Consider the following 22,670-nt stretch of genomic DNA (forward strand, 5'->3'; position numbering starts at 1 on the left):
ATGGAAAATTCAATATGCTATTACAATTATAAACAACTTTACTGGGAAAAATAATGTTGCTTTTTAGTTTAGGATAACAGATGATGATACTTCATGCTTGAGAAGTAACTAAAGGTGGAAACTTTGATTCCAACCATGACACCAAATCCTCCTTTGTAGCCACAAAGATACCTGGCCTATCGCTCTGTCTAAATGGTGCAGAGAGTTGTTGCAAATGCAAGGCGAAAGAGTTTGCTAATCCCTGTGAGAATCTGTGAGTTCCTGTCCCAGTTTGCGCCAAAAACAGCTCAGGAAGTTCCTCTTGGCGTTTAATGATGTTGGCAAGTGTTCTCATCCACTCTTCGAGAGCGGTCTCAGCTGCACCAACTGATAATGACCTCACATCTAGGCTCCATTCTTTTATGGTCTTGTTGTGTAGTCCCGGGTATAGACCAAAAAGTGTTCCTAAGTAGAGAAGCTCATGAGCTCTCTCATGCCGGTTGTTGCCTCTGCATATATCTATCAAACAGTTGCAGAAGGGCCTTCTTGCCTCTACTTGGGTTGCATTGATCACTAACTTGAACTCTTCTTTTACAGTCTCATATTCGGTTTTCTCATCTACAATCAGATTCACAAATGTCACCAACTTCTTATTAGCTCGCTCCAAACAAGCCATAACCTTTTCAGCATCTTCACTACTCTCACACAAGGCCATAACTGAAAGCAGACACCCACAGAGCCTATCGTCAGGCTTAACTCCCCTTTTAATCGAGAGATCAAACACATAAACCACATCATCAATCCTTTTAGCTTTCCCTAAGCATTGTACTAAACAAGTGCATCCCATTACATTAACCTGAACCCCAGCTTTCAACATCTCTTCAAACAACTCCATCGCCTTTTCGGCTTTTCCACCACTCCCATATATATTCAGCATTGCTGTGTAACTAAAATTATCAGGTCTACATTGCACAGACTCCTTCATATCATTAAACAGCCTCTCTGCTTCTTCCTCCAATCCAATATCAGCACACATATTCAACAACGTATTGTACAAAATGAAATCCATCGGCCACTTCTTTGCCTTCATTTCCTCCCACAACTGAAGAGCATCTCTCGCCCACCTCGCTTTTCCATAAATCTTTACAAGAGCTGTCAAAGTTTTCTCATTTGGAGTTAAACCTGCCTCAAGCATCTCATTAAACAAACTCCTCGCCAAACCCGGTTTCCCTGCTCTCCCCATAGCTTCCAACAAAGTATTATACACAACAACATTAGGCTTCACATCCATAGATTTCATCTCTTGCAAAACATACCTAATCCCATCATAATCTCCAGCTTCACCAAACATTTTCCCCAACACAGAGAACGCTATAGCATCAGGTTTCCAACCCGTAGCCACCGCTCTTTCGTACAAACTAAGAACCTCCTCAACTTTTCCTGACTTGGAATAAACATCAAGAATTGCTGAGTAAGTGACCTCATCAGGCATCAGACCTGTTTTATACATTCTCTCAAACCACTCAATAGCTTTGTTGTAAAGATTGCACCTTTTAGCACAAGTGATGATTGTCGAATAAGTAATGTTATCAAGCTCAACACCATCCTTCACCATTTCAAGTGCCATCTCCTCAATAAGCTGAAATTGCCTCCCAAATCTCAGAGACTTCATTGTAACATTGTAAAATATAGTTTCCATAGGAAACAGACTCTTGGATTTAACCCAATTAAAGAAAGTATGAGTCTTTTGCCATTCTCTTAAGCTGTTTAGCACAAGCAATGCGTTATCTCTATTGGGTGGATGAGGAATCTCATCGAGAAGAGATAAAAACTCAGACTTTTCAGTGAAAATAGAACTATTGAGCTTCAGAGCAAAAGCCCTAAGATCCTTGATTTGAGGATTGTAAGAGTAAGCAGAACGCTTTTGTCTCTGAAGTGAAAGAACTGACCTTTTGGGTCTTGTTGGATTGACCCAGACAGATTTCGGTTTAGACAAGATTTGAGTTTGCTCTTGTCTGAGTGTTGTTGCAGAGAGAGGCTTGAGTTGCTCAGAGAGAGATGGGGTTTTTGTGGTGATTGGTTCTTCTTCTAGGGTTTTAGGTTGTTTCAAGGAACTGCAAGAAATGTTAAGCTTTCTGGAACGAGATTGTCTGAAAAGAGAAGGCTTTAAGAATAGACTGTGTTTCTTTGTGTCTGAATTTTGGGGATTGAAGCAGACATCAATGGCTGTGGTAAGAACAGTCGCCATTAGAAACGCAGAGTGAGAGGTTTTAGCGTGAAGATGGTTTATCAGAACATCTTATCTTGATTTTGAAATGACGCTCAAAACTAAAAAGTAATATTAGGTTATGGGCTTCATGGGGCCTATAAAGATTGGCCCATATATACCTGCGGATGGCACATCATAAAGTTTGTGTAGTGTAGACGTGTAGTTCTTTGGTCACGATGAAATTAATTCAATCTATTTTAGTTTTCCTCAACTTTAGTTAAACTTTGTTTGATTACAAAATCAAATCATCTCCGCATCTATATATACAAAATCAATACATTTTCCGCATGTGTTTCCGACTTGTACTCTTGTAGTTTTGAAAGAGACACAAATGACTCGATCGAGTCGTAAACTGTTATAATATATAGTAACGTAGAATATATATCAAATGAACAATTATTAGTAGCATTTTTTGTAAACTTTTTATGATTCCAGTTAGCTCTGCTAAATTAATAGACATGTGTATATAGGATGCATATATATATATAAGTATTTGTTTCTCAAATGATAATATAAAAGTTATTCCAAACATAATTCAGATTTCTGTTAAATTCTGTTTGACTCAAAAAAATTCATACAAATATTGTTCTATTTTTTACTTTTCGTGTATTGTCTTCTTTGAGATGTTCACACTTTATGATAATGACACCCAATTATATACACATAATTGACATTGTGAACAACTACAAAACAAATCCTGCCAACGTACTAGTCAAATAAAGAAAATCGTAACTAATGTTTGGTCAAATCACTAATAGATTTTTCAAATGATATGTTTTGTTTTTGTCATTACAGTTTCATATAAGATAGACACTATCAAACAAATCCTCTAAATTCACATTAAAAAGTGTACATCCACTCATATAGGAACGTTCAAGTCTACATAAAATAAATATGGATATAAGCCTGATTTATAACAAAACTACACTATTTTTTTTTTTATAGTTTTGGCATCCTTGTATGATACATCAAAATAATCTTCCGTTTCTCAAAACGTTGATAGTTGGTTATAAAACTTGAAGAGACCAAAAAAAATAAAAAGATGAAACAAAAAAATAAAGAAGCAAATAAAGTAAAGAAAGAAAAGAAGGGAGCCGAAAGCAAAAGGAAGAAAAAGGTGAGGAGACAAAGTGTGATTAAGTGATAAGATGAGTCCTCTCCTTTTCCAACGTTCATGGCTTCTCTTTGACACCAATTTCACCATCTTCCTTTGTCAAGCTTCCAATTTCTGAATTTAGTTAATTTCAAATTCTCCACAAGTTTAACGTTCAAAATTATTATATTTCATAAACTAGAACTATGACTAGAAGTCTAGGACTACTTGTTGGATATGTGTCTTTGATCATACGTTTGAAGAGGGTTTGGATCTCAAATCTCGAACCAAACCACCAAAAACGGTATTAAAGTAAATTATTAAAAAATTAAACAAGTTATAGTGGTTTACTTTCAATGTAAGATTTACGTCTATTTTGTGTGTTACAGTAAATTTTACTATAATAATAAAAAAAAATTGGGAAGACTATAAGCATTTTATCTCTCTTTTCGCTTTCTCATTCACATATAATGTAAAACAACGGCATAAATTTAAATAAGGAACACAAGCCGATCAATGTGCCGTCCGAACATCGCATCACATATTGGGGTCCAAGAGATTAGGTTCCTCAACTTAACTTGATATTTTATTTTCTACCATCATAATATAATTGCTTTTATTCATTTGTTAATTATCTAACAATGATTAACAACTTTCCATTATCTTTAAACCCAAACTAGGTATAATATAACTGTACTTACAAAAAAGCATTTTTTATGAAGAGTATCATCTGAAAATTTATAAAACCATATACATCTTAATTAGTATCTTTTCGTTATCTATAAATTTTACATGCATATTTAAATCTTAATTACGATACGGTAACAAATTTAATAATACAAACTGTTATATTACAAATCGCCCCCATGTCGAACATGGCTCCTTGTGGTTCAAGATCATCCATAAGTTTTTCAAGATCATCCATAAGTTCTTCCATCTCCCGAAAGTTTCCTTAGAGACAAATTTAATAATACAAACAGTTATATTACAAATTTTTAATCTGTCTATCACATTGTTATCTGACTTTTATTTATCATCAAAATGATGATGTAGTTTATACAAAGAGATCCATATATCCGTATATTAAAAACTGAACTCACATTATTGGGATATAGAAAACCCGTATAAAGAACCGAAGATCGACGGTCAAGAGGATAAGACGAAAATATGACAAAAATATATTGTTAATATTGAAGTTTAGAATATTTAGCATTATTTCTAAATATATTATGTATATTTATATTTATCTTAGATTATGAAACTTAGATCAATCTCATCTCTATATAAAAGAATGCATCTTGTACAATTATTCTTATGAGAATTTATTATAATTAATCCTAGACATATTTGTGTTCTTTACTCTTATCAATTTATCATTGCATCAGAACCAGCTTAGAAATTAAGATTGAAAGCTCTGATACTATAATAAAGTTACATAAATTTCTAACCCAAAACCAATTGGCAATAAGTACAGCGACTTATGTCTCTTATATATTACTCAATGTCTCATTACATGCTTCCTAAACATTATAGATCTTAATCTTATGACCTAATAATCCCTACCTTAATCTCTAACACACATTATACATGTTACGAGATATTTACGATTCAGACGAGATATTTAGAATTTTAATTACTGTATCAACGTATGAATATTAATTTATTGGCTAACTACTTACTAGACCAAAAACGCTTTCACCACGTAAGGACAATATTATTTACAAAACTAATATAGGTATCCGTGTAAGGGTGGTCATTGATAGATCCGTTTATTCGTATAGGCAAACTTTTTCGAGTATATTTTCCTCTACATATGCTTTTAGTTTTTTTTTTTTTTTGGGGTTAATTCTCTTTTCCGATCGTATTCCCGCTGACGATACCATGGGTTAAAGTGAACGTACGTAAAGTAGTGTGGGAATATTCTCACTCTACCAAAATAATAAGGTAACACTTTCATAGAACGAGAACCTATGTTACCGTCAACTCAAGTAACTATTTTGAGCTTTTTGCCACTTGGATTTCTCAATTACGAACAAAATCAAACCAACAAAAATGATTTTACAGATTAATACATAATAACGCTTCAGTATCTTTTTTCTTTGACAACATGCATTATCTGAGTTTAAATTTGGTTAGTACTACATCGATAATTTACAAGTACCTATGCTAATAGTCAAAATTCAAATTAAAAATCTAATATCCGAATAAATGGAAATCACGTATATATAACCAATTACAAATAGTTTATAAAAATTCAACCTTTCGTGAATGATTTTGCTATGTATAGACTAAAACCGTGTCAAACCAAATATATTAGTTGGCCTACTGTTCCACCAATATGGATGTCGGGACATACCATACCATCCCTTTCTACATTTGGTATGTTTTCACATTTCTTTTCATGGGAAGACTAAGAACTGGATTACATTTTATTTTTAATATAAATTAGATATTTTATGACCTCTAAGTAATAGTTGAAACCTGGATTCTATCGAGGATGATCGATCTTTCTTTTCTATTATATTTTTTGTTACAATTTTTGGTTTTACTTCTTAAAAGAAATGACTTACAAAAACAGAGCATCAAACTTTCGGGTTTGGCAACTCTGGTTTTTAGCAATTAAAACAACAAAATTACCGAGTGAAAGAGTCTCAAAACCACGAAAAGAAATGTCTCGCAGAGTAATTGTTGCGTATTACTCGGTCAACTTGTTTCAACAAATAACACAGAAGATTCGGTTCTTACGTTCTTGCCATTAGGTGTAACTATAACAGCTTGGGTTGCAATAAGACGAAGGATGGATTATTGGTTATCATGTCGAGGAGACTCGAGGCAAGTTGAGAGTCCCATGATGTGGCATCTCAATCATGATGTGCACCATCGTCACAATTAAGTCATAGCTATTGGGACAACGTTGAAACAATTTGTCTCTTGTTTTCACATATATTTTACAAAGAGGGAAAGTGTTATCTTATCTCCAACAATTCCCAAAGAGCATAAACGGGAGAGGAGGGGTAATCGATTCAAACAGGCGATTCACATGGTGAAAGCATGTTTTGGGACTGAATCCGAGAACCATACTTGATGATACCAAGGGATCGGACTTCCAGAAGTGGCTGCATGTTGTTTGTGAGACATGGATTAATGTCAAGTAGCAGAGGAAAACCTCAACATTGTGGATTTAAGCACCAGAAAACTGCCAACCCTCTTCATTAGTAGCGTTAGCTAAACACTAGTCAATGTTAGAAGCTGTCCATAAGGAATACCAGAAAAAGCATATATTACCGTCTTTAAGCTTGAAATAAAAGGAACCATAAACCATTTCTCCTTAGGTTTAGGAGTTGTTGCCACATGGAGAGCTCCCTAGGCTCTTCTTCATTAGTGGCCAAAAACATCTCCATTTCTTTTTTTCTTTTTTTAAGTTAACTATGAAATTTTAAGATTATGTGACGTATCATTCGAGAAGTCATATGGTTTATGTTGACTGCATTAGCTAATAAAACTCTACTTAAGATTCATGTTAGTGATGTGGAAATTGAGTCATCGTGTATAAAGGCATCCCTTTTCCGAATGCTATGAAAAAACCTAAATTGATCCAACTAAATGGGAAACCATGAACTGCAACTTTATATTATCGGGATATTTTAGGCGAAATAATAAACTAAACTCGAGAATATGAAGTTACTATGTAATTCCAAAATTGTTAAAGAAGAAACTTTATATCTCAAGCATATGACAACTAACTTCTATATAAGTGGCTCTTTGGTCGTTCTTAAAGACATGAACATATAAACAAATTAGAAAATGTTAAAAATATGTTTTGGTCCGATTAAAGCAGCCGCGGGTCCACTAGCTTGTTCCGACTCAAATAGTTTTCGTTATCACTTTCTTCTCTCCATTTTTTTCATACGACATAAAAGTGATATAGTTACACTAAAAAGTTGTTTTGTCCTACGCATAGTGACGTGTAACAATATTTTAAAACTCAATATCACAGTAATATATGACTGGGAAAGTTACAACTTGAGGTGTAAAAGTTGCACACATTAACATATCTATAGGCTATAGCATTGGTACATTTTAAAAAACTATAGCATTTTTTTTACAAAAGATTACATTGAATTATTAGTAAATATATAATATACATAAAAACTGATTATGTTGTAAATCACATAATAATTGTATGATTGAAGATTGAAATGATAAGCCTATTATCGAAAATAAAATTAGTCAAGGAGAAAACTTTGAAAGATATATGAATGAGTTGTTAATTGCTTGTGCATAAGTGTGAACATGTAAATAAACTTTTGAATCTAGGTAGGTCCATTTACTTTGGAATTGTTACATAGAACACTTCAGACAAGTTATGTCTTAATCACTTTATCGGTCACCCATAATTTTGTAAAAAATAAAAGCCACATTCTAACAAACTTTTATAATTCCATTTTACATTTATATACAAATCAATATTCTACCAACTTTGTGCTATAAATATTCATCACACCACAACCATTCAACACTCTACCAACCTCTTCTAATTTCTACAATCACTCTCTTAACTCTTTGCTAAGCACTTCTTGTTAGGAAAAATCATTCCTTAATCACTCTCGAAGCTTTCACACCAATATTACTTCCTTACTACATCTCTTCATTTTAAAGATTTGTTAGTTACTTTTTTTTTTTGTTATTGTACGAAATAATTTGTTTTCTTTCAGACAATGTTCTTGTCACACAAAGAATACAATCGACTTGACTTGCAATTTTTTCTAAACAACAAATCCAGCATCGAGAAAAGTTTCTATTTTTGGATTTTCCAAATATTAACAGTTATAGCTTCGTGACTTCAAGAAATATCCATTTCAAGATTATTTAACCTTTTTTTGTCTAGCAAGTCATCGTATTCTACTTTGTTGTTGCAAATGGGAAGTTCATGTTTACCTCCAGGGTTCCGGTTTCATCCTACGGATGAAGAACTCATCGAATATTACTTGAAAAGAAAAGTCGAAGGTCTCGAGATTGAGCTTGAAGTCATTCCCGTCATCGATCTTTATAGTTTCGATCCTTGGGAGTTACCAGGTAATATATTAACTTCCAAAAATCTATTTAAAGTATTAGGTAACTTTTCAAATTTTTAATATTTTTGTGTTGTTACTTTTAGACAAGTCGTTTCTCCCAAACCGGGACATGGAATGGTACTTCTTCTGCTCAAGGGACAAAAAATATCCTAATGGTTTTCGTACAAATCGAGGAACAAAGGCTGGTTATTGGAAAGCAACCGGAAAAGATCGAAAAATTACTTCTCGTTCATCTTCTATAATTGGTTATAGAAAAACTCTAGTTTTCTACAAAGGCCGTGCCCCGTTAGGCGATAGAAGCAATTGGATCATGCATGAATATCGACTATGCGATGATGATACATCACAAGGATCACAAAATTTAAAGGTAACTTTATAATTTGATCAAGTTCTAAAATGGTTTCGTTTCTTTTGATATTGAGAGACCATTAAGAAATGAATGTGTTTAACTATAGGGAGCTTTTGTGTTATGTCGTGTTGCTATGAAGAATGAGATCAAAACTAATACGAAAATCCGAAAAATTCCAAGCGAGCAAACAATCGGATCAGGAGAAAGCTCGGGTTTATCAAGCCGAGTAACGTCTCCTAGTCGCGATGAAACAATGCCGTTTCACTCATTTGCCAATCCTGTATCTACTGAAACTGATTCTTCCAACATTTGGATTTCACCTGAATTCATCCTCGATTCTTCAAAGGTAATGTGTACACAATTCTAAACATACTGATAACTAACTAAACCAATGTTTGTTAATCGTATACCGGTTTTATAATTTTTGTAGGACTATCCTCAAATCCAAGATGTCGCATCTCAGTGCTTCCAACAAGACTTTGATTTTCCGATCATCGGTAACCAAAACATGGAGTTTCCAGCGAGTACAAGCTTAGATCAGAACATGGATGAGTTTATGCAAAACGGTTATTGGACAAATTATGGATACGATCAAACCGGTTTATTCGGTTACTCAGATTTCTCCTAGACGGAAGTATTTGGTCTCTCTTTACGACAAAAACACCTTTTATCGTTTTAAGTATTGGAAGACTTTTGGCATTGGTCTAAATATATGAATGAGTTTCATAATTCTGTTTTTTTTTCTTTTACTTTTTATGGGATTATTATATTTTATATGAAAATGTTTACCGTTAGTTATATATCTTATATATATGAAGCTGTATTTTATATTCCATATGGATTCTCTTAAAAGTCTCAATAGGATTATGCACTACTGTCATCCTTCAACTATCTATCTCTCATTAGTCATTTCTATTACAATGATTAATTGGACCAGTGTGGTCACCACACTATTATACCATCTTTTTGTGACGTCACTATATATAACCTTTAGAATAAACTTTTGTGGAAGTGATAAGTTGATAACAATGACTCTGTGTAAAACAATCTTTTAACAAAAGGAATCATGGCACCAAAAATACTAAACACTTATGAAGTTATGAACAACATAATTTTTCTCTAATACAGAAAAAAATAGGATTGAAAAATTGCATCTCTATAATAAAAATAAAGGAGCATAATTGAAGTTATAGGATATCAAGTTTCCCAAAAAAAATCTCATCGTTTGACCACTTGGATGAGCTTTATAAAAAAATTATTTTATTTTGGTATTAAAATGTAATGTGATTTTCTAGAAGTATTAAGATTAATAAAATTATTTGTAGGCATATAACAAATTGGGTCCATAGCTCAGTGGTAGAGCAATTGACTGCAGATCAATAGGTCACCGGTTCGAACCCGGTTGGGCCCTGATATTTTTCTTTTTTTATTTTTTACAACTTTTTGTAGTTTTTGCCAAAATTTACCAAGTAACCAACACAAATCAAAAAGTAATCTTTTTTTTTACCAACGTAACTCTTCAAATTAACACCTCGTGTTACAAAATTCCAGAAATTAAAAACATAACAAAATCGGTCGCAACAGAGAATCGAAATCACGTAGTAGAAAACCGAGACAAAACCAAAATAAGCCGTATCGTAACGATACATTCAATCTACACAACCACTAGATTAACCGGTTCTCAATTCGCACCTCCACAGTCTTATCGTACTCCTTAAAGCAGGCGATTGTTCCCAATTCCTCAACCTCATCAATCACAGTATCAAGCCTCGCAACCATTTCCACAAGAAGTGACGCAAACGCAGCAAATGGTAACGCTTCCGAAAACTCCAAACTTTTCATAACCGCGATTTTGCTCAATTGTTTCCTCAATCTCCTCTTCTCTCCGGTCGCCGCCGATTTCTTCACCGATCTTAAGCTAGAGAGTGAAACAACGCTGTTTAACGGAAGTGGTGATACGGTGTCGTTCTCTTCTATAGTTTCTCCCAAAACGCAGCCGTTTGTGTTATTATCGTTGTGATATGAAACGGTGCCGTTTGAGTTAGTTTCGTTGTAATATGAAACGTGGCCGTTTAGGTGCTTGTTAGTGATGTTACTATGAAGGTTAGAGCCTAAGAAGAGCTTAGGTTGTGACTTGATTGTGGAGTTGAGATCTTTTAATGCCGCTTCGAGACTGTCGGAGAGAATCTCCGACGAGCAATGACGTCGGTTTTGAATGCTTTCGGAGAGTTCTGATAAAACTTTGCAGATTTCTCCGGCTAGTCTAACACAAGGATCTTTGAAGAGGACACGGATAGACCTTGGAGTCTTAAAAAATTAACATAAAAACATTATAATAAAACTATATGCTATAATTTTAATTTCTTCTAATGCAAATAAAAGGTTGAATAAATTACCTGAATCTCGGTTTGTAAGCAACCGTGAAGAGCAACAACAGTGTAACCAAACTTGCGAAGAACGGATCCAACTTTGATATATTGTTGGGATGGAAATTTGTTGCAACGCCTTGTGTGTCTTGGCTCCCACTTTGCATACATTGCCTATATAAATATGTGTCAATATGTTCAATATAGATATTGGGACGATATTCATATACAAAAATATCAAATGAATACATTTATAAATGTTCATTAGAAAAGAAACATTTTTACACAAAGATATTCAAGATATATAATTTAACTAGTCGGATTCGAAATAAAGATTTTGATTTAAGATGTCTTACGAGCGCTTCGTCGGCGGATTTAGAATCCAAAACAGTATTATACCCGTTGTAGATTAGGTCTTCATCATCAGATTCAGAATCTGATGTTTCGTTGTCTTTCAGCTTCTCCTCAAAATACTCACTCACACATGCTAACATGTATATAGAATAAAAAACCATTTATACTATGTAACTTTATATTATGCATACACATATATGTATAGTTATAATTTGCATGTTTAATACATTGATGTTTATGGTTTTAAGGAATATGTACCTTCAATACATCGAGAGAGGCCTTGGAGCTTAGTAATAGTTGATTTGTGAAGGTCATCACCAGACCAGATCGGGAAAAACAGAAGGCTCATGAAGAGGCAAATGCCAATACCCATACCAATGGTATATAATCTCTCATGCGCGATCTTAATCACAGTATCCACTCTATAACTTGATACTGTGATTAGATTAAACGTCAAAAGAAATACAAGCATGCCGTAATCGTAGTTTTTCTTTATGTACGGAATAAATCTCATGTATGTTATCATCGATCCTGTTACACATATGAATGTACAACGTGATATTAGATATCTTTAAATTATGGAAATAAAGTCATAGATTGGATAACTATGAAACAAACAAAAATGCTACATGACGGGAAATAAAATAACAAAACAGAAGAAAATGAGAGGTTTAGTTATTGAAATGTGGATAACTCTAATACATGGGATTTGTCATGATGTTGGTTTAAAGTTTTTTTGTATATTATATCTTATAAATATTTGTCATACATAAAGTGAACAATTTATAAGGAAGTAAAACGTACCGATGGTGAAAACAGAAGTGCCAATGAAGATACCTCCGAGAATTTTACCGGAATGAATAGCAACCCACTCAATAAAGAATGCCAAAGATCCTGCTATTAGTGTCCCTAATCCTCTATTTAATCCCTTGCGTAATGTTGCACCTGAAATTATATATACCCAACCAAGTTTTATGAAAATACCACTAATGAATTAAGCCACTAACAATTGAGGACCATGGCTAGATATTTTTCAAGATGCAAGTAACTAATCAATAAGCCACTTAGTCTCAAAGAAATACGCCAAATGTTTTTGTCCTTCTGCCGTTCCAATTCCGCTTTATTAATTGTGTATTAATTAAGCAAAAAAATTTCCATCAGAATCATAAAATATGGTACCATCTGAATTCGTAATTTCGTTTTTTCATATAACATAGCCGGTCCTGGACTGGAGTTTCAAACTCTAGAAGTGATAGTACCATTTATGGTGTAACGTCACTAGAGGAAACTTTTACTTTAACATTGCTGAAATTAAATGTCATTATTAACGGCTGTAAGCCATTTGGCCTGCTTGGCCAGCTCTGGATAAGATCACAACTCACAAGCAAAGAATGTAAATTATTGATTTAAGATCGTGTGATTGGAACAATAGATCCATGATTCCAATCACAAGATCTTTTAATACGAACAAGAGATCTTTCTTGATCAAATTCTATGTCCTTGTAGAAAGATAATTAAGATCACAAGCAAAAAATGGTTAATATACTTACCGGCAGAGAACTCAAGAACCACAACGACGGTCATGACTGCCCAAAGAGCATTTTTTCCAACACCTTCGAAAAAAGGTTCCATGAGATACAATAAAGACACAAGCGTTAAGGCAACTCCTACTTTCAAAGCATGTATCACTCTCCTCGGATCTTCCTTTCCCACATTCCATAGATTCCTTAGAATCTTCTTCATCTTCTTCGGAAGATTTAGACCCTTCTTTCTCTTCTTTCTAGAATCTTCATCTTCCATGGAAATCTCCATGCTCCGTGCTTCGACCTTGTACCCCATTTTTTTCTTTGATGTGTTCTTGTTCTATGTTTTGTTGTTTACTTACGATGAAAGAATATATAAAATCTTTTATATATTAATGTACTTTAGTGAAATAATCTAAAATATGAAAGGGGTTTTCGTTTTCTTGTACTCTAGCTTTGTGTATCTAGAATAGTGGGTGAACTAAGAGAGAGTCGGACAATAAGTTTACTTTTTTATTTAAATAATGGATTCCAGTTCTATTTCAAAATTTTAGTTTATAGTTTTCATAATATGTGATTAGCCGTTAATAATTGAAATGCGTAAAGTATTCGTTACAATAAACAACACAAAACCACACTAATATATACTAATCTCTGCTTGATTCTGTTGTCATGATCATATATGCAAGTTTGCCAAAAAAAAAAAAAGAAAAAAAAAAGATCATATATATGCGAAAGTAAAAAACTTTAAAATTTCAATATGTTTGTACGATCATGTGATTTGCAATTTTGCATACTTACCTTAAAAGGATAAGAACATAATATATATCTTGTTTGTACGGTATAAACTACAAAATGATGAGAGATTAGAGTATTAGACTTATGGGTTTCAAATGACAAAGATATTTCATAAACTAAATTTATGATCAGATTTAAAAATCCATCACCGACATACCATAAAAAGAACGAAATGACAAAGATATTTCATAAATTTATTCCATTGAGTCATGTTCATTTCCTTTATATTATTTACACCATTTATCTTTTTGTAATCAAACATTGTACTTGTTATGAAACCTAAAATAATTAGTTTTTGAATGATAAGTCCATATTACCTAACAGATTATACGAGTTCAATTTATTGTTCCAAGTATACTTTATGTTTTTGTTCTAGAGTGGAATTCAATTCGAAATATAATTAAAAATCACCATTTTGAGAAAGCGTGTTAGAACACCACATTGAAAATGTGATGAAACTTACTACAATACTGAATAAGCAACATTTACAAATTCACTCATTGCCCACGAAACTTTACATAATGTCCATATTTTTATCCATTTATTTCATTCTCATTTATCTGTTTTTGTTTTATCTACCTGTCGACAAATATCGTGTATTGATTATTTGATTTCTAGATAAATCCCAAATCTTCATATGTTTAGAGCGGACTATCAATATATCTTATTATGAGAGATTTTTATTCTTTTAAGATTTGGACGGTCCCTTTAGATGTATAATTATTGATTTTTAATTGGATTTCTCCCATAAAAATCGGTGTTTAATTGATGAATAAGCAGTGGACTGAAGACAATTTAATGAACGTCAATTTGTCGCAAAATGAATGGACAGTATTGATGCTTTCATTTCTCTACTACAATGATTAGTTGGAAACACTATTGAAACATATTTTGACATTACTATCTATTACCTATTAACCTATTCACGAATTATATACTTTGATACGAATGATTTTGATAAGAAAAACTATATAAAAAATTAAACCTACAAATTTTTTTTTGGTGCAAACATATTTCATTCAAATCAACCCATACGTAGTACAAAATTTAAACAAACATCTACATGTATCCCATTTAAAATCTACAACTATAAATAGAAGCAATAGTTTAATTTTGAAACAGTTTTTTTTTTTTTTTGGTGTGGGATCGATGATTCACTTATACAAAGGGGGACCAATATAACATGCTATATAATTTGTCGTTCTAAATGTAATTATTTAGAAAAGGAAAATGTGAAGTAGCTGCTTGCTAAAAAATATCTAAGAAACCCCCAAAAACAAAAAGGTTACATCTTTTTCATTAGTTGGTTCAGAAGCTAATTATAGATCTATGATATTTTATTTTTCCTTCAATACTACATTAGTATGTAAATATTTTGAAATATAAAGTATTTGTAAGCGTTGAGAAAATACATTTTAGGTTGGTCCAAAAAAAGCATTTGAGTGGAGTACAAGATATCTCTGGTTTTACCTCTTTTTCATTTTATTTTCAAATTCCGATATTACATATGACTTACCAAAAATAACGACTTTCACAATGCAGAAATATATACACATAATTTTTTCTTAGCGAACCCTTGAAAATCACCACCGCACTCATGTTTACATATTCCGAAAATAAGTAGTAAGTACCCCAAAAAAAAAATTCCCATCATTGCATAAAAGAGAATAGATCACATCAAAACTAAACCAAATCAAATCAAACCAAAAAGCCAAACCTCATCATACCTATTGGTTCGATCTTAACTTCTTAAATCTAATCATACACTATATATAATCCGGAATATGTAGTTCAATTGGTATAGTACCAAAAATAGTTTTAAAGATATCATGATGTTGAATACTAGCGACATGGACATGGTCCAAACCAAAACTGTCCGCAACCGCATTTTCACTCCACGCCAACCACTAGGTCTGCCGGCTTCTCGACTCGAACCTCCACATCCTTCTGATCAACGTTGTTATCATAATCCTTAAAGCAGGCGATCGTTCCTAGCTCCTCCACTTCCTCAATCACATTGTCAAGCCTAGCAACCATTTCCACTAGTAGTGACGCAAAAGCCGCAAATGGTAACGCCTCCGAGAATTCAAGACTCGTCAACACCACAATCCTGCTCAATTGTTGCCTCAGAATCTTTCTTTCGTTAGTCGCTGCCGCCGATCTTCGTTCTAACGTATCAGCCCTCAATCTAGAAAACGAAACGTTTGGTCCAAAACGTGACATGCGTTCACCACGTGGCGTTCCAGTGTTTTGATACGAAGCGGCCTCGTTTGTGTCTTTATTAATGTGTTGTGAAACTGCAACGTTGGGGTTATGTCTACCGCTATTTCCTTGAGACACGTTGCCGTTTTGGCTAGAGCCGAGGAAGAGTTTAGGTTGTGATTTAATGGCTGTGTTGAGATCTTGTAATGCCACTTGGAGACTGTCGGAGAGAATCTCCGGGGAACAGTGACGTCGGTTTCTAATGCTTGCGGCAAGTTCCGATAAAACCTTGCAGATTTCTCCAGCTAGTCGTACGCAAGGATCCTTGAAGAGTCCACGGAGAGGCCTCGGAGTCTTGAAAATTAACAGAAACAACATTATATATCAATATACAAAAACTGAACTATAGCTTATAACTAAATATAATTTCTAGTTTCAAAACAAAAGAACATTTTAAAGTTACCTGAATTTCGGTTTTTAAGCAACCATGAAGAGCAACAACAGTGTAACCAAACTGACGAAGAACAGATCCAACTTTAACATAATGTTTCCATGGAAATCTATGACAATGTCGTGTGTGTCTTGGCTCCCAACTTGCATACATTGCCTATATACACATGTTCATATACATTCAAGTTTTTGTTTTCATTCGAGTTTTGAAATAAATTTTCGATAGAAATTACTTACAAGTGCTTCATCGGCGGATTTGGAATCCAAAACAGTCTTATATCCGTTATAGATCGTGTCTTCTGACAAATCTGATGTTTCTTCGTCTTTCTCCTCCTCTTCAAAGTACTCATTCACACATGCTAGTAAAAAATACCGTATATTTAATCAGCTTAACTAATTGGAACAATATAATAATAAATTTTTGCACTTAAAAACAACAATATCGCAATATCGTTACAAAATATAAAAATGATCGAAATTAGCAAGATTTACTAACTCAATTATGAAAATATATCTACTTTCTTATTTCTTGATTCCAAACAAAAAAAACTCTAGATTGCTAAAAATTTCACATTGAAAATAAGATGAGGCCGAAAGTATAAAAAGCAATCTATTTAATTTGAATATATAATATTTAAGTACATACCTTCGATGGAATAGGAGAGGCCTTGAAGCTTAGCGACGGTGGATTTGTGAAGGTCCTCACCAGACCAAATAGGAAAAACCAAAAGGCTCATGAGCAGACAAATACCAACACCCATGGCTATAGTATAGAATCTCTCATGTGCAATTTTAATCACGGTATCAACTCTATAACTCGATACTGTTATTAGATTGAACGTCAAGAGAAATATAAGCATGCCGTAATCGTAGTTCTTTTTAATGTATGGAATAAATCTCAGATATGTTATCAACGCTCCTGTTACATTAACAAAACAAGTAGTTAATACAAAAATTGTCCAAAACAAATGAAATTATAGATATCCCAAGTTTTGGAAACTATTAATTTGTTAGGGTCTTATAGTAATGTCACATTACTAATTTATTTTGATTATGTGATAATTAAGAGTTAAGTTTCGTAAACTATTCGTTTGTTACAACGTGGATTGATTGTGTAATAATTAAGAAAGTATTCATACCAATGATAAAAACTGCGGCGCCAATGAAAATAGCTCGGAAAATCTTGCCGGAATCATTAGCCACAAATTCTATGAAAAATGCCAAAGATCCAGCAATTAGTGTCCCTAATCCTCTATTAAGCCCTTTGCACAACGTTGCACCTGAATTATTAAACACCATTCATTTACATCATTTAAATAACTTAAGCTTATACACAAAATATTAACGCTCTAATCATTTTAGCTATTGTTATGAGCAAATAATCTTTTCATGCCTTCGTTTTTTTTATTTACACCATCAAAACGACAGACTAAACCCGATATAAACTAGTCTATGAACTAGGAATTTCTCGCAAATGGATCATGAGAATATTATACAACACATGGATTCTTGATTGAATCCAAATTAAAAAAAAATATAAAAAATCTACAAGTTGAATTAAATGTTATAATTACCGGCAGAGAACTCTAGGACGACAACAACGGTCATGACTGCCCAAATAGCACTGTTTCCAATGCCTTTGAAGAGAGGCTCCATGAGATACAATAAAGACACAAGTGTTAACGAAACTCCTACTTTCAAAGCATGTTTCACTCTCCTTGGATCATCTTTTCCAACTTTCCATATATTCTTTAGAATCTTCTTGATCTTTGTTGGAAGTTCAAGAACCTTTGTCTTCATGTTTTTAGTAGAGCCTTCTTCCTCCATTCCCATGCTCCTTTCATGGACCCTGTCCGACATTGTTTTTTGTCTTTTTGGGTTCAAAATTAGAATTATTGAATATGAAAGAGAGTTTAGGTGTTAGTGTACTATCTATATATAATTGTATGCATATACGTATACTATGTGCAACGCATAGACACGAGACTAGTTAGCCCGACGAAGCAAATTATAATTCAATACGTGTGTTTTAATTGTGTGTCTGTCTATATATTGTCTATGTGTATCAGTGTATGTGTGTATAATTTATTTAGTTATCACAATATTTTTTCTGAAAACATAGCAATAGTAATTTAGATAGTAAAAATAAATATATTTACAAAGTTACATTTTGTATTTATTTTTTTTATTTTTTTTTGTGAACTCAATAATTCATAACATAAAGAGAACAAATGGATTTTAATAGCTATTTTCTTGATAATGTACAAGTGACGAGAGACTGGTTTTCACATGACTTGCAATAATATGATGGTGGTTAAAGAAATTTTTATTTTCTCTTTTTTGCTACATAAATTGGGGAAAACAAAAAGTCAAGATATATTAAAACTAATTTGTGGCCGTTCATTAAAAAATACTATTAATGACGTTCCATATTGAACTTGTTAAATTAAAAAACGAATAAGTTTTAGATTCACCATTCATATTCATGCATGTGTCACTCAATTCATTCATCAAAATAAATCAAAATACATTGTTGTGCGCAGATCTTGATCAGATATCTTATTTTGCTGCATTATGTTTTTTTTTCTCTGACAGAGTAAATTAACAAATCTACATCTAAATGTAGGCAAGATAATTGTGATGATGCTAGAGTCATATAAAACCAAAATTTATAAGTGGTTTCAAGTATCAGACAAATGAAAATGAGTTGGATGTGTTTCAAATTTCGTTGTCCTTTTTTAACCTAACACATTTGAAAAGCTTTATTATACACAAGTGAAAATAAATTTGATTACGTGGGTGAGAATTTGTTATCAACACGACTAAGACTTATAATTTGTCGTGTTAGGTTGAAATATTACTATTTGTCCACAACCTGGTGACAGCAGAAGACCGAAAAAGAAAGAAAATAATATCAAAATATTTAATTTAATTGATCTACCTATGACTCATCGACGTAATAATCATACAATTACTAGTATAATATAAGGTAATCATCCAATAATAAATGTATATTTAATGAGTAATGACGGCGATTATGACAGACCTAATATAAAACTAAGCCCACTAATGTTATAGTTTCATCGTAGATATTTTATTTTTCCTAAGTCCTTGGCTTTAAACTATTTTATTAACATTTTAATTTCAATCACATAGATACTGTTGTTAATTAGCGATTGACTAACAAAAATATTACAAGAATATACGAATTTTTTTTTTCACGCCGTTCGGCAAATTATATTCTTGTAGATATTAGTATTTTTCTACAAGTCTTGTAGTTATTATTTTAGTTATTATTTTAGTTGATGTATGTTTATATATTAAAAATCCAAAATAAATCATCACCAATTAGATTCATTGTTTGTAAGAAAGAAAAATAAATTAGATTCATAGTATTTGAACTTTCTCTAACATACTTTTCAACTAGGTAAGCTTATCAGAAAATCAATACTTTAAACTTTCTTTTTGAGAAAATGTTATTTTCTATTTCATTTTTTTTCATTGCATACAAATATATACTCTGTTACCTTTATGCAAACAATATAGCCAAAATCTTTATAAGTTTCATAACCAGTTACGATTTTCAAATATTATTTACTTCTTTAAACTGCTTAGATTCAGATGCAATATGAATCATATATTAATAATCATTCCTTGCTATTCAATTTATAACAAGAATCTAAAAACATCATATCGAGCGAAAATTGGAGGTCTTGTATAAGAAAAGGATTCATATGTGTGCAAAACAGAGAACTTGGTAGTAGTAGTAGAAATACACAATTGCACAAATGTGTTTAGATAATCCCAAAGAGAATCACTGTCTATTTTCAGAAACTAAATTCACAGTTAAATAACATTATAAGTTCTCAAGAATCTAATGGATTGATATCGAAATTAATGAAACACAAGTTCTAACCTTTCTCTGATTCAATCACACACTATTCAGCAAATCTTTCTCCTTGGTTTTCATTGTTCAATGCATTAATGGCTGAAGTTTCCCATCAGAAGATATCACTAAACCTCTCACTTTTGCAGCTTTTGTTTTGCACTTTCTTGGTAAAGTCTTGCAGTTTTGGTCTTCTAAGAACTCATCTGCAACATCTCCGTCTTCATCAATCTTAAGCCGCATCGAGTACCAACGTAGTCCCTGATCCAAATAAGAGGTTCGCTAGTAAAATTCTCGGCTCAGACTCTAATTTGAGTCAATGCCATCAAGAAGAACTCAATGAACCAGATACACATAATCGCAGAAAGATAACTGAATAATCTTGGCAATATAAATCTTCTTGCTTATTATCGTCTTTCTCTACCAATATAACTAATTAAGATTCTTTAAGGTCTTTATTTTAGCATGGGTGGCTTATGATTAATACTTGTTTCGAGGAACTTTCTTCTGCCGCAACTAATCTTACAACAAGCTAAACCACATATCCCTGACATGGCAGTATCTTAAGGACTATACATTAACTTTACGAGCAAAGATGAATGAACAGAGAGTAAGAAAAGACAATGAACTACAATTACAAAGACATCAAAATCTATAAGATCATTCAGAGAATTTGGAAAAACCATAAAGAAATGACGAATGTAAAGTCATCTACTGAAGCATATAAAGTACTTTTTATGAAACACAAGCATATCGAAGCCAATCTTGAGGCCATATTAAAGTGAAAAAAAAGCAAGGCACCCGCACAGAACATGAAATGAATGTAGGCCACAGAGACGACTGAATCTTCGCAAACTCACAAACCAATTTATTATCCAACTTAGTGTGATCCAAACCAAAGGTATGAATACACAATCCAGCTACAGAACTAGCATGAAACTGCACTATGTGATACCACATTACAGATCTTCGTAAGACTTAACCATAACTCTTTATCTAGCTAGCAACAAGTAATTCACATATTCTCATGAATTTGATCAATCCCTAGAGTTTCACTAACCAATATCATCAGTCAAAAAGGAAAACTGACCTGAACACCACCGTCTAAAGCAGCACAAGGCTGAAGAATAGGACCAGGATTCGACCGTTCAACAGCAACTTGAACCGGTACACCAAAACCTTTCCTTGGTCCAGTTTCACGAAATCTCGTCTGATTCTCTTCCCGACGTTTATCTCCATCACCAGAAACAGTTCCAGTGTTGTTATCTCCACCATCACCATCTTCATCTCTCACAGCTCCATGACCACCACCACCATCGTTATGACCAAAACCAAGTATACCCGTTAACTTCTTCAAAAAACCCATTAACCCCAGATATCAAATTCGATCTAAAGCCCTCAAATTTAACAGCTTTTCTCTCAAATGAATGATCTTCCAAAATTAGGGTTTTCGAATATCCCTTTCCTCTCCCGATTTTTGCTACTTTCTCCGATCGCTTCTTAATCCAACAATATTCATTTCCTACTGTTAAAACCCAGAAATCTCTGTCTTTAATCTCTCTCTCTCGTGAACACTGTGTTAATCTTCTTATGCACTGCAACAAATTATAGAAAGATGAATTTTTTTTTGGATCAAAGACGGATCGAGCAAGATCTTCTTTTTATCATTAACGGCGCGGTTTCTATTAATATACTAAATAAATATTCCACATTTTTTTTTTCTCTCGTGAGTGAACAAAAAAAAAAATTGCGATCATTTACAGTTTTACTTTTACACATCACTGACATCAGAGAGAATTGAACAAAAAAAATTCGAAAAGTTTCGTGTTAATCATATATATGAAAGTTGGCTAACTCTCTCCAAATGATTGACACATCATCATTTTAGCATTTGCCATGTGTCTATTAAGTAATTAATGTAAGCTCTTCAACTTCTAATTTATAAGTTAATGATATATTTATTATTTAATTTTACATATTTAATTATAGTATTACTAAATTTATTTTAATATTACATGATTTTTCAATAAAACCATTTAATAGTTTTCTCATACTCGAAGATTTTTTTTTGTAATCCAAACTCAAAGTATGAGTATATAATAGTCGTGGATTATTTAATGATTTGAGTAAGTTATTTTCTTAAATTGATATTATATTCTCTTAAATTTATATTTATACAATAAATCATTGAGGTTGAAGAATACGTAAGGAGCTCCATCATCAAATTCTTAGGTTTCTAGAATCCAAAACTACCCTCTCTTAAGTTGGTTTAATACAAACGTTATTTATGAATTATGTGTATGATGCATTGTTGAGAATGTTGTTA

The 22,670-nt window shown here is 32.8% G+C and overlaps 5 protein-coding genes, 1 long non-coding RNA gene and 1 other non-coding gene across 10 annotated transcripts, besides 1 other annotated feature; 3 read left to right on the plus strand and 4 right to left on the minus strand.

Moving 5' to 3' along the window:
* Positions 1–26: 26 nt before the first annotated feature.
* Positions 27–2,228, minus strand: AT5G46580 (pentatricopeptide (PPR) repeat-containing protein). Its single transcript, NM_124028.3, has one exon. It carries the CDS (start codon positions 2,225–2,227, stop codon positions 92–94), a length of 2,136 nt encoding a protein of 711 aa, NP_199470.1. The 5' UTR covers position 2,228; the 3' UTR covers positions 27–91.
* A 4,305-nt stretch (positions 2,229–6,533) lies between these two features.
* AT5G06875 lies at positions 6,534–6,920 on the plus strand. The gene has a single exon (NR_142956.1). It is a non-coding gene; the product is annotated as an other RNA (long non-coding RNA).
* A 919-nt stretch (positions 6,921–7,839) lies between these two features.
* On the plus strand, positions 7,840–9,634 carry NAC096 (NAC domain containing protein 96). Of its 2 annotated transcripts, none has more exons than NM_124029.3 (4): positions 7,840–8,417; positions 8,500–8,783; positions 8,872–9,111; positions 9,196–9,634. In NM_124029.3, the coding sequence occupies exons 1-4, from the start codon at positions 8,261–8,263 to the stop codon at positions 9,391–9,393; spliced, it is 879 nt and encodes a 292-aa protein (NP_199471.1). In that variant the 5' UTR covers positions 7,840–8,260; the 3' UTR covers positions 9,394–9,634. The 2 variants fall into 2 exon arrangements, with proteins under 2 accessions (NP_199471.1, NP_001332638.1); NM_001344693.1 differs by having other exon boundaries at positions 7,854–8,417; positions 8,905–9,111; positions 9,196–9,573.
* Positions 8,060–8,182: a sequence feature (AT5G46590.uORF1).
* A 470-nt stretch (positions 9,635–10,104) lies between the features above and the next one.
* On the plus strand, positions 10,105–10,176 carry AT5G46595. Its single transcript has one exon. It is a non-coding gene; the product is annotated as a tRNA-Cys (tRNA).
* A 44-nt stretch (positions 10,177–10,220) lies between these two features.
* AT5G46600 (aluminum activated malate transporter family protein) lies at positions 10,221–13,420 on the minus strand. Its single transcript, NM_124030.3, has 6 exons — positions 13,036–13,420; positions 12,290–12,430; positions 11,744–12,016; positions 11,488–11,618; positions 11,162–11,305; positions 10,221–11,072 (listed from the first exon to the last, which is right to left on the minus strand). The coding sequence occupies exons 1-6, from the start codon at positions 13,322–13,324 to the stop codon at positions 10,431–10,433; spliced, it is 1,620 nt and encodes a 539-aa protein (NP_199472.1). The 5' UTR covers positions 13,325–13,420; the 3' UTR covers positions 10,221–10,430.
* Positions 13,421–15,248: 1,828 nt separating this feature from the next.
* On the minus strand, positions 15,249–18,361 carry AT5G46610 (aluminum activated malate transporter family protein). Of its 3 annotated transcripts, none has more exons than NM_001036942.1 (6): positions 18,033–18,361; positions 17,598–17,666; positions 17,105–17,377; positions 16,696–16,817; positions 16,472–16,615; positions 15,249–16,362 (listed from the first exon to the last, which is right to left on the minus strand). In NM_001036942.1, exons 1-6 carry the CDS (start codon positions 18,316–18,318, stop codon positions 15,697–15,699), a joined length of 1,560 nt encoding a protein of 519 aa, NP_001032019.1. In that variant the 5' UTR covers positions 18,319–18,361; the 3' UTR covers positions 15,249–15,696. The 3 variants fall into 3 exon arrangements, with proteins under 3 accessions (NP_001032019.1, NP_199473.1, NP_001119385.1); NM_124031.2 differs by having other exon boundaries at positions 17,598–17,738; NM_001125913.1 differs by lacking the exon at positions 17,598–17,666.
* Positions 18,362–20,151: 1,790 nt separating this feature from the next.
* Positions 20,152–22,024, minus strand: AT5G46620 (uncharacterized protein). Its single transcript, NM_124032.4, has 2 exons — positions 21,435–22,024; positions 20,152–20,605 (listed from the first exon to the last, which is right to left on the minus strand). Exons 1-2 carry the CDS (start codon positions 21,708–21,710, stop codon positions 20,432–20,434), a joined length of 450 nt encoding a protein of 149 aa, NP_199474.1. The 5' UTR covers positions 21,711–22,024; the 3' UTR covers positions 20,152–20,431.
* Between the last annotated feature and the right edge of the window lie 646 nt (positions 22,025–22,670).

The sequence above is a fragment of the Arabidopsis thaliana genome, chromosome 5 (assembly GCF_000001735.4).
Source record: "Arabidopsis thaliana chromosome 5, partial sequence".
Lineage (NCBI taxonomy): Eukaryota > Viridiplantae > Streptophyta > Magnoliopsida > Brassicales > Brassicaceae > Arabidopsis > Arabidopsis thaliana.

Coding starts and splice junctions, on each gene's coding strand:
- AT5G46600 (NM_124030.3), bottom strand. CDS start 13,324: ATGGGGTACAAGGTCGAAGCACGGAGCATGGAGATTTCCATGGAAGAT. Junction 12,431..13,035: donor GGTTCTTGAGTTCTCTGCCG/GTAAGTATATTA, acceptor ATATAATTTCAG/GTGCAACATTACGCAAGGGA. Junction 11,619..11,743: donor CCTCTCTCGATGTATTGAAG/GTACATATTCCT, acceptor TATACATGTTAG/CATGTGTGAGTGAGTATTTT.
- AT5G46580 (NM_124028.3), bottom strand. CDS start 2,227: ATGGCGACTGTTCTTACCACAGCCATTGATGTCTGCTTCAATCCCCAA.
- NAC096 (NM_124029.3), top strand. CDS start 8,261: ATGGGAAGTTCATGTTTACCTCCAGGGTTCCGGTTTCATCCTACGGAT. Junction 8,418..8,499: donor CGATCCTTGGGAGTTACCAG/GTAATATATTAA, acceptor TGTTACTTTTAG/ACAAGTCGTTTCTCCCAAAC. Junction 8,784..8,871: donor AAGGATCACAAAATTTAAAG/GTAACTTTATAA, acceptor GTTTAACTATAG/GGAGCTTTTGTGTTATGTCG.
- AT5G46620 (NM_124032.4), bottom strand. CDS start 21,710: ATGGGTTTTTTGAAGAAGTTAACGGGTATACTTGGTTTTGGTCATAAC. Junction 20,606..21,434: donor CTTTAGACGGTGGTGTTCAG/GTCAGTTTTCCT, acceptor TATTTGGATCAG/GGACTACGTTGGTACTCGAT.
- AT5G46610 (NM_124031.2), bottom strand. CDS start 18,318: ATGTCGGACAGGGTCCATGAAAGGAGCATGGGAATGGAGGAAGAAGGC. Junction 17,378..17,597: donor CGCCGCAGTTTTTATCATTG/GTATGAATACTT, acceptor TTAATGTAACAG/GAGCGTTGATAACATATCTG. Junction 16,363..16,471: donor GCTTAAAAACCGAAATTCAG/GTAACTTTAAAA, acceptor TTAATTTTCAAG/ACTCCGAGGCCTCTCCGTGG.